We start from the raw sequence: 18,373 nt of genomic DNA, 5'->3' as shown, positions 1-18,373 counted from the left end.
TCAAGTTTCATCACAGCTGAGTGGTTTCAAATCTACAGATTAAAATATGCAAGGAATAAATAAAAGATTTAAAGTGTTATTTAAAAGATTGTGACTTAAAGCTAATATTGCAAAGCGGATTTCCTCTGAAAATGAGAATTTTAACATTTACAGGATGATTAATTGTCCATTATTTCAATATTAAGAATTTTCATGTTATATATTGATAATGGTATAATAATGCAAGTTTGCCCTAAAAGACAAAACCTTTAATATTGTAAAAGACACAACAATGGAAGATATTTTAAAAATCCAAAATAAAAAATAAATAAAACCCAAGCAACTAAAACAAAATCTGCATAAAATTATAAATAAAATAGATTATAAACTCTAAACAAAAAAATCTGAGCTCATTTTAACTTCATTTTCGACATTATAATTCATTGCAATTTACGAGATTAACTTATTGAATTACCGAAATTCAGTTAATATTTATTGAGGTGCATCCATATTTTCTTTTTTAAAAATGCTTTTATGCTGATAATCTCTTCATTTTGCGAGTTTGCTAGTCTTTTTGGACAGTTAAACACCAAAACTACAACATAAATTTCAAAAAACGACTCAAACATTTTTGATTAAAGTATCAAAAAATCTTTAATTTTCTCTTCTGGATGTTTTTCCTACACAATACAACTCAAAAATCCTCCACATTTTTATTTTAATTTATAGGAAATAAAACTCCACATATTTGATTTGTGATTTTGCAAAGAGGTCATTGTGGGTAAAACTGCTAAGTCATCGTCAAACCCACACATGACTGTGCATTTTTATTATCTCAGACAGCAGAATCAAATTGAAGAACCTGTTAAGCCACAAATAGTGTTCCTGTTTTATCTCGGTGATATGAAGGACAAACGGCATGCATTTAAAGGAAGTTAAAATAAGTACCGTACTTTGATCTGATATATTTGTCCAGTGCATTTTTCTGACCCTTATGAGTTTATCTAGAAATAAACTACATTTTCTTACCATTTATGCATAAAATTTAAAAGATCCCTGAAAATAAAAGCTGCATGTTTGCCCCAAATTTGAGAAAATACTGTTTAGTAAAAATGCATTAATTGCAAATAAAAAGCAACAGTGGTAAAGCTTTAAAAATGATTCCCTGGCGGATCCAACACTAAATGGCGCAGAAAGTGATTTTAACCCAGATTGATAGGAAATTTGAATGATGATTCACTAAAAATGGAAAAATCAGCAGCAATAATCCAAAGTATGGCCTCTCTACTGTCCCGCCTATGGCATCAAGAACCTGACTGTCGGGTTGATCCGGGGGCAGCAGTTCCTTCCCCAGCTCTGGCGGGTCGGTTCTGTTCACTGGGACAGCAGGGCAGCCAGCAGTGCGGGGTAGTTGGGCGTCCCCCAGCCGGTGACGGGGTCCCACGACGGGGCGGCGCAGAAGCCCTGCCCCTGAACCTTCTCGTCCAGGCAGCCCAGGTGACACCCTTCAGTCACCTGCACAGAAACATGACGTTCACTTTAGCCTGAGATGATTAGAATAGAATAAAGTTGACAGACATTTTCTTAAAAACTTGAGTTTTCTCTTGCATCTAGACTGCTACATTTGTCATAATATTCTAGCTTTAAGAGAAAAAACATAAAATTCTAACATTATTTCATGTCAGCTGTATTAAATACTGACTAAATAAACAGAACAATGTAGTTTTCTCCCATTATTAAACCTAGACATTTCTAAAATAACAAAACAGGAACTTGTATGTTGCAAAGTAGAAAAATAAAAGATTTAAGTATGTGAAACACTTACTGCCTCATCAACAGAGAACCACACAGCAGTGCTGCCTGCGGCTAAAACTCCGCTAAATGAAGCGCAGTGACTCACGACGGCAGTCGTTAAAATCAGTCATGTTTTTTCAATCATGTTCAATTTTCTCCGCTCTTCTGCCATATTATCCTCACCTTAGCAGCACAGCAGCCATTCAGAATGAGAAACTGACGCAGCGCCAATAAAGTTAAACTACATTTAAAATCAGAATCGCATAAAGTGCATCGGACTCAGTTTGGACCGTTCCTCTTTACCGTTCTATTATGGCCGCCATCTTTGTTTCTACATCACCGGCTCCGCTTACGGATGACCAGCGGCGCCCTCTGCTGGATGGCGGTCAAACTACAACACTAAATTTAGGTCAAAGCCGACATTATTAGTTAATAATTAGAACAACTTTTAAGCTAATAAACCATTAATAGACAATTATAAGTTGATTAACTGTTTATCTACCTACTTCGGTGTATAAACAACGTGGCTGCTTAAAGATAAAACAATTTTAATATAAAATATAACTTGCGTAAATACAGAAAACTGTTTTAAAGTCATAATTTCTATCATTAAGGAGGGAAAACTAATAAAAAAAATGGCAAATGCCTCGTAATCTAATAACTGGTCGTTCCACACGTGGTCAGTCAAGACCTTTAAAAATTCACTAATAGTGAGGTACACCAGTAAAACCATTTTGGATCTACAATAATCTTTCAAACAACAACAAAAAAATCATATAATTAAAGTATTGCAACTTAGTTTATGATTGCGTAGACTAAAACAATCTGTATTCTGTGGGGAGTTTTTTGCCTGACCCTCTCTCTTATTATTACCATTTTATTTTTTTGGGTCCATGTGTCAAACATTTGAACTCCCCCTGATTTAAATTTTATTTTGGATGAACTCTTGTAATAATTTTAATCTCCTAGGAAGGTTCTCAAATGTTCTGTTTTCTCCACCATATTTCAGCCTCCTTCGTGTTGTCAGACAGGTACAATTGACAATTATTTTCAGATCAGACCTGTGTTTTTCTAATTAAATTTAATTTATCCTTAAAAAAAAAAGAATGTAGTTAATTACTACTCATTTGTGATTTACAATCAAGATAGTCTAATATCAAGATGACCTGAGAACTTGAAACAAAGAATAAATGGAGGGAGTTAGAATCTTGGAACTGGATTTGTTGTAACTAAAGGGCTTCAGACTCACGTCAAACAGGCCGGGTCCTTTCAGCTTGTAGAGACGCGGGTTGAGGAAGCCGAGCGCAGGCTGGCCCCTGGACAGACGCTGGCCGTTGATGAGGGACAGCATGCCTCCGACCACAGGAGTCGATGCCTAATAGGAGCGAAAGCTCAGAATAACCCAGAGACAAGTGAAGCTGCAAACACTTTAAAAATGCTAAAACTGTGAGCAAACGGCTTCTTCACAAGACAGGAGAAAACTTTCTATGAATCTTTGTTTAGCAGAAACTTTGATGATGTTTGATTAGATTAATAAGTTAATCTAAAGTTGATGATTTCATCAATCGACTAATGATTAATTGATAAGCGGCCATTTTCTCTTGTATCATTGCGGTTGATCATCTTTTCATAAAGGGAAAATTTTCAGAAAATGTTGATTTTAAAAAAGAGAAGCATCAAATATTTTATTTATAATAAAATATTTTTTATATAAAATATTAAAATATATTTTTATTAAACAGTATATATAATACACATTACTTGATGTAATAAATGTTACATATTAAATATAAATTTTATTAATACAAATATTGTATTATATTTTTTTAAAATCTTATAGAACATTTTATAAAAATATATTTAGAATATTTTGTTATAAAATCTTAGATAATATTTTAAAATTGAATACAATTATGAAATATATTTAATTAAATTCTAAGAATTTATAAAATTATGTCTTATAATTTTATGAGCTGTATTAAATACTGACTGAATAATCAGAAGATTTTATTTAAACATATTTATAAGGTATAATAAAACATTAGTGCTGTAGGGCCAACCTCTTTGGTTGCAGAATAGAAAAATCTAAATATTTGAAACACTTAATTCCCATGTTTATGTTTTTATATCATGTTACGATTTTTCTGCGTCATTTTCTCCCCAATTAGTGGATTGGGAGTAATTTTAATGTGACACTTTGCTAGTGGACGGTGGTTTTGGTTACCGAGGTTCCGGACACCCAGGGGATGGGGACTCTGTTGCTGACCACCCAGTAGTTATCAGACAGGGCGGCCATGTCCGGGTAGGCCCTGCCGCTCGTGTTGAAGTACGACTGAGGAGGAAGAGTCGCCTTCACGCTCTTCAGGTAACCCTCCACCGCGCTCACCTGAACAACGAAAAACAGAAGCTATTAGTTACACTTTAAAAAATAATGGGTCAGGCAACACGAAGCGTTTCTGGACCTGGTAGTCGGGCATCTTGAAGACGTTGCTGAATCCTCCTCCACTGATGTAATCTGTGACTTCATAAGTTACTTTAAACGGGTTTTTAAAGGAGGTTCCTCCAACTGTGGTCACATAGGGGCTGAGAAATACAGAACCACTTAGAAACCATCACAGTAACTAAAACATTTAATTACATAAACACTCAGAGCCCCTGAAGGTTTTAATGTTTTGACACTTTTATTGGGAATTTATGTCACAATTGTGAAGTGAAAGAAAAATTATAGATGGTTTTATCTGTTGTAGAAACAGAAATCTAAAAGGCAGTTCCAGCTTTAAACATCTGGATGAGTTATTTATTTTTTTCTTGAATAGCTTTGATTAGATTGAGGTGTCGACTTTGACTGGGCCATTTGAACCATTTACTATAATTTGGTTTAAACCACTCCATTGTAGCTCTGACTACATATTTACTGTAGGGCCAAAACGATTAATCGGATTTATCGTGATTCAATTATTTAAAAAATAAAATTAAATTAATTTAGTTATCGATTTATCGTCAACTGGAGAAAATACTCAAAAAAAGGACAATTTCTGAAGGAACAAAATATCCAGAACTTAATTAAAACTGTACAAAAATATATATACATTTAGGATATATAAAAAACAACCTTTTAAAGTATTTTCTCCCCAACGCATTTGGAGCTTTTTCTTAGGCTTCAAATGCATCATTTGCAACAAGTGTGTACAAATAAAATGGTATGTTGTCATTTTAGGTGAAAAATGTTTATTTTCTTACTTTAAACAATTTATTGAATAATGTGTTTATTTGCATCTTCTAATGCATTTCTAATATTATGTAAAAAAGGATTAAGTGCTTAAATTGAAAATCTGCAAAATGCCAAAACATTTTATCCAATTAATTAAAAAACATATTAAAGAGAAATGTTATTTTAAATCTTAAATGGAAAATATAGATGCGTTATTGATATTTTTGGCTCATTTGCTCTTCTGGGAATGTTGTTCTCTCCACAATTAGCCTGTATTGACCCTGTATGCTCCAGTTAGACAATTATTAAACCAGTTGATGATTATTTCAATAAATCAATAGGTTTCCTCTGTGACACATTCAAAGCTTCAGGTTTTGTTTTCACGTTCACTCTGTTACTTATGAAGAATTGCATGTGGACACATTAGTTTATTTTTATTTAATAAATAAACTCATCTAATAAATGAACAGATATTTGAATGCTTCAGCGTAAAGGTTTGATGTGAGGACTGGGAGTCCTACCTGGAGGCAGGAAAACTGGGCCTGAAGGCGTTTTCCTTCCCCAGATGTCTGCATCCAGCGCCGCTGTCGCCTGAACACAACACCAGGTTCAGATAAGCTGACAAAACAAGCTGAACTCGTCCAAAGTCTCTGTGTGATCCTGATGAATGGAAGTTTTTGTTCCTCCCTGAGGTTTTCTGAATCATTTTTTAAAACAGGAAGTTGCGGTAATTTCACAACGCATCAGACATCACATGATTGGCGACCTTATTACAACCCAAAGCTGACTAAAGGTCATGCTGTGCTGATGGTGCGGGTCAGCTTTTTCACTGTAAAACACAAAATATTACCAAATATTTTTGGTTTAGCTTCTAGAGCAAACATCTTTTAGTACTAGGGATGCACCGATTTCAGATTTCTGTCCGATCGTCAATTATCAAAAGCCTGACCTGCCGATTCCAATGTTGACCTATAGCACTTTTTTATCCGAAATGTCACTAAACATAGCAAGAAAGTGTCTGAGTTGGTAACACTGAGGTGATTATTGGGAACTGGAAATGTGCAGAGATGATCTAGTGGGCCGGTTCGTCAGTCAAGCCTCTGACGGCAGAGCAGAAAAGGACAGTGGATGATTTTTAGACCTTTGCAGAAGTAGATAATATCAGCTTCACATTAAGTATTGGCCAATCACCAATATCCTAAAATTTTGGAAATCGGCGCCAATAAATCGGTGCAGCCCTACTTAGTACACTTGAAATAAAACAAAACTAACTGACGAGAAACTTTTCAGCAAGAAATATGAGCTTGTTTAAAGTCAACAATTTCTTAATATTGATTAAAAAGTAGGGATGAACCGATATGAAACTTTGGGCCGATATCAATATGGCCAATAACTGATATTTTATGTATTTCAATACCCTTATGACACCTTTGGAGAAAAAAAGACCAGAGACAGATTGCAACAAGTTAAAAATAAATATCAGTTGTTCATATCGGCCCAGTTTTATTCAACAGACCGATACCAATATGTTACAAAATGACAAATATTGTCCGATACCGATGTTAGTGCCGATATATCGTTCATAACTATGGAAAAGTTCTTGTTCCATTGGCAGATTATTTCACATTTCCCCAAGTTATAAGGGAAATAACCAGAGGAATTAGAACTTTTTCATAAATATTAAGAAACTATTTTGCTGAAAAGTTATTTGTAAGTTAGTTTTATCTAAATCAAAGTTATTTGCATTAGCAATATCTTGGTAATATTTTGTGTTTTTGCCGTTTTGCGAGCGTTGTAGAACATCTGTAAGCGTTGACTGACCCGAGGCGAAGAGCAGAGAAAGACCTCTGACCCCGGCCTTCATGAACTCCGTGTTGATGCGCGTCATGTAGGCGGCGGACAGGCTGTCCTCGTCGTCGCCGTAGCTGATGGTGTGAACCCAGGGCAGGTCAGACATGTTGCTGAGCAGGACCATCCACTGGAGGAAAGGCTCCTGGGTCTCATGTCGACCTGGACAGGAAGCGGGAGAGGACATAATTACACAACAAACAAACAAACTTAGAGTTTGGATGCAAAACATTTCCGTTCGTTTCTCGATTGGTTTCACTTGTGAGCTGAATTTGCCTTCAACTGCCATCATGTTTTCAGTTTTTAAAAATGTTTCATTTAAGCTACAAATGTCTGGATTTAAATCAGGGTGATAGTAGTTTAGTTTTATTTTGTTGCTTTTTGTCCAATTTAGTTTTAGAGTGCTAGTTTTTATTAGTTAAATATTGTTTTGCTTAATTTTTATCAGTTATATCGCTAGTGTTTCATATTTCGGTTAATTTCTACATGCAAAATTAACAAAGAACACATTGATGAATAATTAACAGAATATACTATTTTCAAAAAATGTATTAAATTATAGTTGAACAACAAATTGACTCTCCCGACATTTTTTAAATTTATCTTTTGATTCAGATTTTTGCATAATCTGAGTTGTTTTGAAGCAATGTGTATCAAATTTGGCCAGGTTGACCTGCATATAATATTTTTGTTATTTTGTACTTTTTTTAATCTACATTTTTAGTCACAAGAGTTAAATCCCCTTCAAAATATCATTTATTGTTCTCCGGAAGCTGACAATACTTTTGCATTTACTGTAAAATACAGACCGTTTTATTACAGCTTTGTAAAACAAATGGAGGCGTTTTAAATATAATCTGCGCAGATTTTAATTTCTTTTTGTGGCCTAGCAGACCTGGATTGGTGAAGACCCATGTGGAGATGTTTGCTCCGGTGCTCATGATGTACTCCACGTCCAGGCTGGCCTCCAGGCCGGCTTTCCCTCCTCCCTGGGTGCCGACGACCCGATCCACCTCGGAGCGATGCTGGAAGGTCCCACCGAACATCTGCATGAACTCGGCCAGGTCAGCTGGGTGGTAGTACTGCTCCAGAAACTGAACAGGAGGACAGAAAAAAAAATCTTTGGAATGACCCGGTTTTAAGCCTCATATCCATTATTATTTTTAACCACAATCCTTCGGTAAGCTAGCTGTAGCGTCGCACTTTGAGCTGACGTCACGGTAAATAAGGGTCGTTTACATGCAGTACCTTGCGGACCACCAGGGGGCGCCAGGGGACAACAGTTTGAGAAAGACTGCTCTCTAATGTCTACTGGCTTTTTCCTCTTATTTTTACTCAAAGGAAAGAGTAGCCGGGCTGCACAGTGGCGCAGTTGGTAGAGCTGTTGCCTTGCAGCAAGAAGGTTCTGGGTTTGATTCCCGGCCCTTCTCCATGGAGTTTGCATGTTCTCCCTGTGCATGCATGGGTTTTCTCCGGGTACTCCGGTTTCCTCCCACAGTCCAAAAACATGACTGTCAGGTTAATTTATCTGTCTAAATTGCCCCTAGGTGTGACTGTGTGTGTGCATGGTTGTGTATCTGTGTTGGCCTGCGACAGACTGGCGACCTGTCCAGGGTGACCCCGTCTCTCGCCTGGAACGTTAGCTGGAGAGGCACCAGCAACCCTCCCGACCCCACTGAGGGACAAGGGTGTAAATAAAATGGATGGATGGAAAAAGTAGCCAAGAAATGACTCAAAGAGTAAAAAAGTATTAGGTAAAAAGTCTACTCCAGTAACCGATCAATTTATCATTCATTCAATATTTAAAAATTACATAATCTCCACTTAAATTAAAGCTAAGTGGAATTTTTGGCATTTTAAGGACCAAAATGACAATAACTCATATAAGTAACAACAACAACAACAAAAAAACAGGCAAAACAAAATTTTTCCAAATCAGTTTCTTTCAATAAGAACAATGAAACTTTTACAGAAACTGCAGGTGTGAGTCTGTGTCTGGTGAGTCTTTGGTTTAAATATGTTTGTTTTTCATTCAGTAGAAAATCCTGGTGCTGGGTTACACATTGCTACATGTCATTTCTGATTATTTTGTACGCTGATTGTGTCTTTGTTTCCACCAATGAGGAAAAGAATAAAAAATAAAGTAAAAATAGAAATAAAGTGAGAAAGGCTTAATAAATAAATCCCAACCTGAGCTACGGCCTGGCTGTTGTTCTCAGCTGATCCCACGTCAGTCGCCGTCAGGTTGTAGCGAGTCCTCAGGACGGCTGGCGTCACGCCGAGGTGAACCCCCGCCTTGGAGCGCGGCCGCTTCCTGTTGGCGTCTTTCTCTCTAGGAGGGACACGATGAAGGCCTCCGACTACGGAAGAGCAAAACAAGATATCAGAACCGATCCGGACCTGAAAACGTGACAGCAGATCAGTTTAGAAACGAACAAAATCTCACCAAAATCCAGATGTTGGTGAACCTCATCGTGGACTGAATACGCACTGGAAGATCTCACGATGGAGTGACCGTTTCTGATGTAACGGTGAAATCTACTTCCTGGAAGAAGAGCCTCTGCAACCCTTAATACAAAAAAGAAAAGAACAAATCCTGTTAAACTCACTACTGTAATCAAAATGAACAGATGTGCAGCAAAGAAATTATTTTTATTTTTTTTGACACTCTAGAGTTCCAGATTAAGAAACCAGGTTTAAAACAAGGAAAAGATAACCTGAATAAATACAAAGAGTAGTTTTAAATAATTGAATCAACCAAACCAGAGCTGAAACAATTAATCGATTGATATAATCAACTAATTTAGAAATCGACTAATCGTTAATCGCCGTAAATAAAGGCCATTTGCTGAAAGAACAACATATTCAGAGCAGTAAGTCAAAACTGTGCAAACATTTTCTTGCTAAAAGTTACTTGTTAGTTAGTTTTGTCTCAAAAAAAGATTATGTTTTTACAGTGTTTTGTGAAAAGCTGCCATTTTATTAGACTCAAACGGCTCTAATCTCTGCAGATTGCAGCTCACAGTTTCACCGTTTTCACTGCAAAAACAGGAACTTCCTCACATGATGAAAGCAGAACCTTTTCACAGAAGTTGCAAAACCCCAGAAATACGAGTATCTGTGTCGCCTCCCAAGTGAGTGAATAAAGTAAAGTAAAGCAGATGTGCTTACTCTGCAGTCGTGCTGCACTGTAAAAAGTCCTGAGTGTGAACTGCCCGACAGTTTGAAATCCCGTGAGTCTGCAGCCAGCGATGCACCACCTTCTGGGTCAGCGCAGACGGACGAACCAGAGAGGAAACTTCCTGCAGACTCAGGTGTTTTCCTGCAGAGGACAGAGCAGTTAGTGACAGAATCGGATCCTACGTTTGTTTAAAAACCTCACTGCCTACCGTACTGAGGCGAGTCGGGGTCCGACACCCACGTGAGCGTTTCCTCCAGCAGGTCGACGTTCTGCTGCTTCAGGGCAAAGGTCAACTCCAGCTGCTCTGAAGGATCCACCCGACCTGCTTGGGTCCAGTCCTGTGGGAGTCTAAAAAAAAATAATAATTAGGATTTACTATCTGACATCAATAAATATGTTGATATCTTTGCTTTAGCCATTTATGGCAAGCCATTTTAACATATAATCAGCGTTTCCTGACTATCCCAGGTATAGAAATGTATTTTGACAAGACAGAACCACATTTTGACTTTCCTGAATGGTAATTTAAATCAATTAAGTTTATTTTAATAGCACAATTCAGCAACAAGGCAGTTCAAAGTGCTTTACATCATAAAAACGCACAAAAAACAGAGTCACAGAAGACGCTACCCTGAAAAAACACAAAATCTTACCAAGTAATTAAGGTCTTGTTTCTAGCGCAAATATCTTCAAATAAGGAAAAAAACTAACTTACAAGCAACTTTTCAAGAAGATATAAGAACTTGTTTCAAATCAATAATCTGTTGTTCCACTGGCAGATTATTTCACTTAAACCATGGGAAAATGTCTTGTTATAAGTGAGAAAGAAAACCTGCCAATAGAATAAAAACCTCAGTATATGTTGTGCTGTAAGTCTAAGTGCTTAGCTGAACAAGTTTTTCCTGAAAGTGAGATTTTAGCACCAATGCAACCAGCTGGATCTATAAAGTTTATGTTAACATTTTAAAAATGTCAAAAATAGTAAAAACATTACGACACTTGTTCTTGAACGGTAAGCATCAAGTCCAGTTTGTGGAGTTTTGCGATCACTATAAAATAGCTAATTCCCAAAAAAATGTCATATTAATGAGCCGAGAGGATAAAACTAATAAAAACAGCAGATCTGCTCACCCTGATTTAATAGACACAGAAGTACACAAATGATTTTAAAAACTATAGGAAATAAAACAATACACGAGGACAGACTTCTTTTCAAAGATGTTATTACCAAGATGTAATTTTTAATTAAAAAGAAAGTAATTGCAAATGTAGAGAATTCCTTCCATGGAAGAAATATAGTTTCAGTAAAACCAGATTTATTTAGACATTAATTTTTGGGGGGTTTTTTTTCTCCTGTGCATCAGAAACAAATGTGGTAATTATCTGGTGGACTCTCGAAACCTTCAAACTGCTTGTCACGTGATCAAAGGAGCGTGATTTGATTGGCTAAAACCCACCGCGCCACTCAATCTAGTGTCGATTGCTTTGGCCTGGTCGACCAAATTTGCTGGCGAATTTACAGTAAAAAAATTAAAATACTAATAATAAAGTTGTACAAATGCAATGTGTCAATATTCAGTATTACAAATGTAACGCATTAAAAAAAAAGTCTGGTTCTTAGACTTTATTTCTTCCATATTCTTTAAATACAAATAAACCTTAACTGACCTAAAATCATTATTATCACAGTTTTAAGTAATAAAACTAGAAAGTGATGGGAAAACAGTTTCCTTACATGACATTTTGGTCATATTCGAGGAACCCGCTGGAGGCCAACGAGCTGAACAACAGAGGCACGAAGAAGAGGAATCTGTTGGAGAAAAACTAAATTAAATGGAGCTTTTCATTATAATTACACCCGGAAGTTTGAAGTAAACATGCTGAAAGCAGCTTGTGTTTGTGTTACAACCCCACCCTAAAATTCCTAAAGTAAATTGTGGCACTGGGCTTTAACATAAAACAAAAAGTAATCCGAACAGTTGATGAGTAACAAAAATATAATTTATTTTACAAGTCCGCTAAAACAAGTACAGGAGGAAAAAAGAAAAAACACAGGGGAGCTTTAATCTTCAGGGTCTCCAAGGCCAAAATAACAAACAAAACACCCCTTACAACTATAAAATAAAACAACCACTTTCTAAAGAGAACTAAAAGAAAATACAAAACCTAAACTCCCTTACTAACACAAAAACAGGAGAAAACGGGTTACAACAAAAATGGCAGAGAACCCCTACCAGCTTCCACCTTCTTGGTTAAGTTTCAGAGTTGCTCACAGCAAACTTAAGTCGGTCCACACACACAAAAAACTCTCAAGCAGAGTCACAGCTCATGGCCCAGGTCAAACAAAAGGAGAGAGAGAGAGATCTGGCATCTCCAGCTTGCTGCTTATATATAGCGGCTGACGAGCCCCAACACACTTCACCTGCAGCAATCAGGCAGAGCTGAAACAAAAAACACAGAGCTCTCTCAAAAAAAGAGAGCCCCTAGAGGTCAGTGACCGTAACACCCTCCCCCATAAAATCCTTCATGAAATGAAAACATTTCTTTAAGTTACATCTGTAATGCAGTGAGATAAGCAGCCTTACATCCTGGAAAGTACATCAGCAATTATGTTTTCAGACCCTTTCTTATGCCTGATGTCCAGGTTATATTCTTGGGCCAACAAAGCCCATCGCATTAACCGCTGGTTGTGGTTATACATGCGATTCAGGAAGACTAGGGGGTTGTGGTCCGTATAGACTATAACAGGACTGGTTGAACACACAAACTTCAAAATGCTGCAACGCTAGTAGCATGGCCAATGTTTCTTTCTCAATTGTGGAATAGTTCAATTGATGAGATTTGAACTTAGCTGAGTAGTAGGAAACTGGATGACTAATTTCATCTGGTCCATCTTGGAGCAACACCGCTCCAGCCCCAGTGGCGCTGGCATCCACTTCCAATTTGAAGGGCTTGTTGAAATCTGGAGCTGCTAATACAGGAGCACTGCATAAAAAGGACTTTGCACAGTCAAATGCATGTTGACATTCAGTAGTCCACACAAATGGTTCCTTTGGACTACACAGATTTGTCAAAGGAGCCACCACCATTGAGAAGTTCCTGCAGAAACACCTATAATAGCCAACTAAACCCAAGAACCGCCGGAGCTCACGTCTGGTGGTGGGCGCAGGGTAGCTTAGGATAGCCTCCACCTTTGAATTTACTGGACGTACCTGGCCATGGCCCACTTCCTTTCCAAGGTAGGTCACCACTGCTTTGGCAAACTCACATTTTGCCAGGTTCAAGGTGAGTGAGGCTTGAGCTAGACGAGCAAACACAGTTTTCAAGGTGTTAATATGATCAGTCCAGGATGATGAATAAATTACGACGTCATCCAGGTAGACGTTACAGTTCTTAATGTCTCCTAAAATAGTGTTCATCAGCCGCTGGAAAGTAGCTGGTGCATTTCGCATTCCAAATGCCATCACTGTATATTGTAGGAAGTAGTCTGGTGTGACAAAAGCTGAAATGTCAGAAGCTCTGGCAGTCAGGGGAACTTGCCAGTACCCCTTGAGCAGATCTAATTTGGTTATATAGGTGGCTGCACCAATACTGTCTATGCAGTCTTCCATACGAGGCAATGGATGCAAATCAGGGACTGTAACGGCATTTACTCTTCGAAAGTCTGTACAGAAGCGTTGAGAACCATCTGACTTTGGTGTCAGAAGACATGGAGAACTCCAGGAGCTATGACTTTGCTTAGCCAAACCATTTTCCAGTAAATACTGAACCTCCTTTTTCATCATTACCCTCTTGACTGGGGGACAGCGGTACGCATGCTGCTTAATGGGGGATGCATCACCCACGTCAATGTCATGCTCCAGTACTGAGGTCATAGAGGGCACATCTCCAAAAAGCGCAGGGTACAGCTGGATCAGTCCTTTCACCTCCTCCTTCTCACCCCTGGGAAGATAGGACAGATATGCATCCAAGGACTCAAGAAGGATAGAGTTTGAAAACCTACCACAGTGGCCTTCACACTTTTTCAAACCGTCATGGTGGACATCTCCAAGCACAAGAGTAATTGATGCAGGTTTTGTAGAGTTCTCACCACACGTGTCCTTGCAATCATTTTCTCTGGAATGAAACAACTTCAACATATTTATATGACACAGACGCGTTTGGCGCCTCCTATCAGGAGTATGAATAATGTAGTCTGTGTCACTGACTTTGCTTTTTACCACATGTGGGCCAGCAAACTGGGCTGAAAGAGACGGCCCAGTTGTGGGCACCAACATGAGCACTTTGTCACCTGGTTCAAACGACCGCTGTGCAGTCTTTTTGTCATATAGATGTTTCATTTTCCCTTGGGCAGCCGACAAAGACTCTCTTGCTATCGAACAAGCATGATATAGACGTTCCCGACACTGTGCGACAAACTCAAGAACGTTGGATTGCGGCTGCGTCTCAACAGACAGGAGTTGTTCTTTCAGAACCTTCAGTGGTCCTCTGACACTATGCCCAAAAACCAGCTCGGCAGGGCTAAAACCTATAGACTCCTGTTTAGCCTCTCTGGCTGCAAACAGCAGAAAAGGGAGTCCTTCATCCCAGCTTTTGTCCGTTTCATGACAATATTTGCGCATCATGGCCTTGATAGTCTGATGCCATCTTTCTAGAGCGCCTTGTGACTGGGGATGGTAAGGACTAGAGGGAATGTGTTTAATGCCAAAAGACTGTAGTGTCTGCTGGAAAATTTTGGACAGAACGTTGCTGCCTTGGTCAGTTTGTATAACTTTAGGCAGACCAAAAGTTGCAAAAAACTTCAAAAGGGCTTTTGTTATGGTAGGCGCTGTGATTTTTCTTAGTGGAATGGCTTCAGGGAAACGAGTGGCAGCACACATGACAGTCAAGAGAAACTGGTTACCAGCCTTTGTTCTGGGCAGGGGACCCACACAGTCCACCAGGACACGCTCAAAAGGCTCACCAACTGCAGGAATGGGCTTAAGGGGAACAGGTGGCACCTTCTGATTAGGTTTACCCACTATTTGGCAAACTTTACATGTTCTACAGAACCTGGCAACATCTTTCTTCAGGCCTGGCCAAAAGAAATGTTGTAGAATACGGTCATGGGTTTTAGTGATTCCCAAGTGACCCGACCATGAGTGGTCATGTGCCAACTGCAGTATTTGTTCCCGATAACCTTGAGGAATGACAATTTGCTGTACTACTCCCCAATCTTCCTCAATACCCTGCTGTTGCAAGGCAGGCCTTGAGATCCATTTTCTCATAAGTAATCCATTCTCCACATAAAACTTATGGGTTTTATCACTATTTATTGAATCACTCACCCCTTCAAAACATTTAGTGAGCGTTTCATCACTTTTCTGATCTTGGCTCAAACTCTCACGTGATATTGATAGCGGGAGAAAAACCTCAGTCTTTGGAGTGAAGTTGTCCTTGAAAGGCGCCGATTCTGAAAAGTCCTCTGCCGGCAACTTGTCCTCCATCAAAGCAAAACCAAGAACAGAGTCATCCAAGCTTACTTCCTTCAGCTTGCGAGCTTGAGACCTGGTAAGAGCACTGACAGCAAACACATCAGGATGGGACTTCAACATCTCATCTTCACCCATCATGCAACTGGGATTATCCACCACCTCAGGAATAGGAAGTACCTTGTCTCCAGCAAGATCATTCCCCATTATAAATTCAACTCCCTGAACAGGGAATGAGTTTCTCACCGCAACTTTGAAGAATCCAGAGGCCAACTTGGATTTTAGGTAAACATGATGTAGAGGTGCCGGTACATACGCCATTCCAATTCCTTGTACTATTGTACTTGCATTACAGGAGGTGTCAGCGTTGAATGGCAGAAGGCTGGACAGAATAAATGACTGGGAACCGCCAGTGTCCCTCAGTATCCTCACTGGTTTCTCATCCTCTGGAAATCCTGTTAGGGAGACAAGACCATCAAAAATGAAGGGCTTAAAACAGTCATCAGGTTCACTCAGGTTTGAGAGATCTGGGGAGGATCTCAGGGTTTTGACTAGGCCAACCCCTTTAGCTGGTTTTGGTGGTTGGGGTGCCTGTTTACGTTTCAGGGCCAAACAGTCAGAAACAATGTGCCCCATTTTATGACAATAAAAGCATTGCCTCTCCGATTTGGAAGTTGGAGCGTTCTTAACCTGAGATTGTGGCACATCTTTCCATGTCTTGTCACGAGAAGGTTGGTCAGATTTACACACAAAAACATTTTTGTGAGTAAGGGCAAATTCTTCAGCCAGAACAGCAGCCTCTTGTAAGGTAGTAGCTTTTTGCTCATTCAGGTACAACACTGTACGATCTGGAAGGCAGTTTTTGAACTCCTCCAACAATACCAACTCACGTAGTAAACTGAAGTCAGTAGCTTTAGTTGCCTGGCACCATCTGTCAAATAGCATTCCTTTTTCTCTTGCAAATTCAACAAATGTTTGTGCAGTTGATTTTCTTAAGGCTCTGAACCGTTGCCTGTATGCCTCAGGTACCAGCTCATATGCCCGGAGTATGGCAGCTTTAACTTTGTTATACACAAGACTGTCTTCTATTGTGAGTGCTGCACATACTTCCTGTGCCTTACCACTCAGTTTGCACTGCAACAAAAGGGACCAAACGTCTGTGGGCCAGTGAAGGGCAACAGCAATACGTTCAAACGCATTAAAATAGGCTTCCACCTCCGTTTCTCGGAATGGTGGAACCAGGGCAATATTTTTGCTAATGTCAAATGTAGAAGGTGCTAAAGAAGAGCAAGGTTCATCTGGTGAAATACCGACATTGTCTTCATCTCTACCAGAATCTGTAGTGAGAACATGGGTTGGTTTCTGAGACTGTAGCTCCAGTTGACGCATTTTAATGGCAGTTTCAGCTTCAATTTGTCTGCATTTAAGCTGGAACTCAAATTCATCCTTCCGTTCCCGTTCCTTAGCTTCAAGTTCTAGACGAACTAGACGTACCTTCAAACGTGCCTCAACACTGGGATTTGAGGATTCAATAGAGAAGGGCTCAAACCGTGGGAGAGAGGCTGGTGGTTTATCCCCCCCTGGCTTGGTAGCAGCAGGTGGCGTCTTTCCTCCTTCCTCCTCAGCACAAACCTCAGAATGATCAGGACTTCCAGGAAAGGTGGTCTCTTCTTTGTCCACATCCACTGTGAGTACTCCTTTCTCAACTAAGCTACTAAAGACAAGAGATTTTAAGTCACGTTTGAGCAAAGACTTAGACACATGGATACCCAAGTATGAAGCGATTTCATATAAATCATCTTTTCTACAGACATCAAACTGTTGTACAGTAGGATTACTCAAAAATTCTTCCAAATTAAACTGTGCCATGTTCAAAAATAATCCCGGACGAGCCCCCACTTATGTTACAACCCCACCCTAAAATTCCTAAAGTAAATTGTGGCACTGGGCTTTAACATAAAACAAAAAGTAATCCGAACAGTTGATGAGTAACAAAAATATAATTTATTTTACAAGTCCGCTAAAACAAGTACAGGAGGAAAAAAGAAAAAACACAGGGGAGCTTTAATCTTCAGGGTCTCCAAGGCCAAAATAACAAACAAAACACCCCTTACAACTATAAAATAAAACAACCACTTTCTAAAGAGAACTAAAAGAAAATACAAAACCTAAACTCCCTTACTAACACAAAAACAGGAGAAAACGGGTTACAACAAAAATGGCAGAGAACCCCTACCAGCTTCCACCTTCTTGGTTAAGTTTCAGAGTTGCTCACAGCAAACTTAAGTCGGTCCACACACACAAAAAACTCTCAAGCAGAGTCACAGCTCATGGCCCAGGTCAAACAAAAGGAGAGAGAGAGAGATCTGGCATCTCCAGCTTGCTGCTTATATATAGCGGCTGACGAGCCCCAACACACTTCACCTGCAGCAATCAGGCAGAGCTGAAACAAAAAAACACAGAGCTCTCTCAAAAAAAGAGAGCCCCTAGAGGTCAGTGACCGTAACAGTTTGTTAGACATTCTTTTACATCTGCTGCTGTCCTTTAATATCTGTTTCTAACAGGAATTGTTCATTTATAGAAACTCTGTTTAGAAACATTTCATCTTCTAACACTACAGACACATTTCAGCTCTGACCTGCGGCGGCAGCGTTCAATCTGGGTCACATTACAAAATTAAAAACAAACAATCGCGCCTCAGTTTCACCGAAACCCTCCGACTGTAGTTAAATTATGAAATGTATTTTTAAAAAGTCAGAAGTTACAAGCACTTACATTGTGTTCATGGTGTCCTTGGCTGCTCCCGCTGTTTAAAGTCAGCTTGTGTCCTCTTTAATGAGCGGCTATAGAGGAGTGTCACGTGACGCGGTTCCACGTGACTGCTGACGA

General features: G+C 39.1%; 1 protein-coding gene across 1 annotated transcript; it reads right to left on the bottom strand.

Moving 5' to 3' along the window:
- Nucleotides 1-607: 607 nt before the first annotated feature.
- tpp1 (tripeptidyl peptidase I) lies at nucleotides 608-18,370 on the bottom strand. Its single transcript, XM_008400023.3, has 13 exons — nucleotides 18,260-18,370; nucleotides 11,749-11,823; nucleotides 10,222-10,361; nucleotides 10,004-10,154; nucleotides 9,279-9,400; nucleotides 9,023-9,192; nucleotides 7,728-7,926; nucleotides 6,806-6,994; nucleotides 5,506-5,575; nucleotides 4,236-4,356; nucleotides 3,998-4,159; nucleotides 3,023-3,148; nucleotides 608-1,494 (listed from the first exon to the last, which is right to left on the bottom strand). The coding sequence occupies exons 1-13, from the start codon at nucleotides 18,268-18,270 to the stop codon at nucleotides 1,354-1,356; spliced, it is 1,677 nt and encodes a 558-aa protein (XP_008398245.1). The 5' UTR covers nucleotides 18,271-18,370; the 3' UTR covers nucleotides 608-1,353.
- Nucleotides 18,371-18,373: the final 3 nt, after the last annotated feature.

Source organism: Poecilia reticulata, chromosome 22 (assembly GCF_904066995.2).
Source record: "Poecilia reticulata chromosome 22, P_reticulata-male-v2, whole genome shotgun sequence".
Lineage (NCBI taxonomy): Eukaryota > Metazoa > Chordata > Actinopteri > Cyprinodontiformes > Poeciliidae > Poecilia > Poecilia reticulata.
Note: the sequence above shows the minus strand (reverse complement) of the source record. Positions and strands in the feature narration are given on the sequence as shown.

Coding starts and splice junctions, on each gene's coding strand:
- tpp1 (XM_008400023.3), bottom strand. Junction 10,362..11,748: donor GAATATGACCAAAATGTCAT/GTAAGGAAACTG, acceptor ATTTTTTTTTAG/ACTCCCACAGGACTGGACCC. Junction 5,576..6,805: donor TTCTCTGCTCTTCGCCTCGG/GTCAGTCAACGC, acceptor TGTTGTGTTCAG/GCGACAGCGGCGCTGGATGC.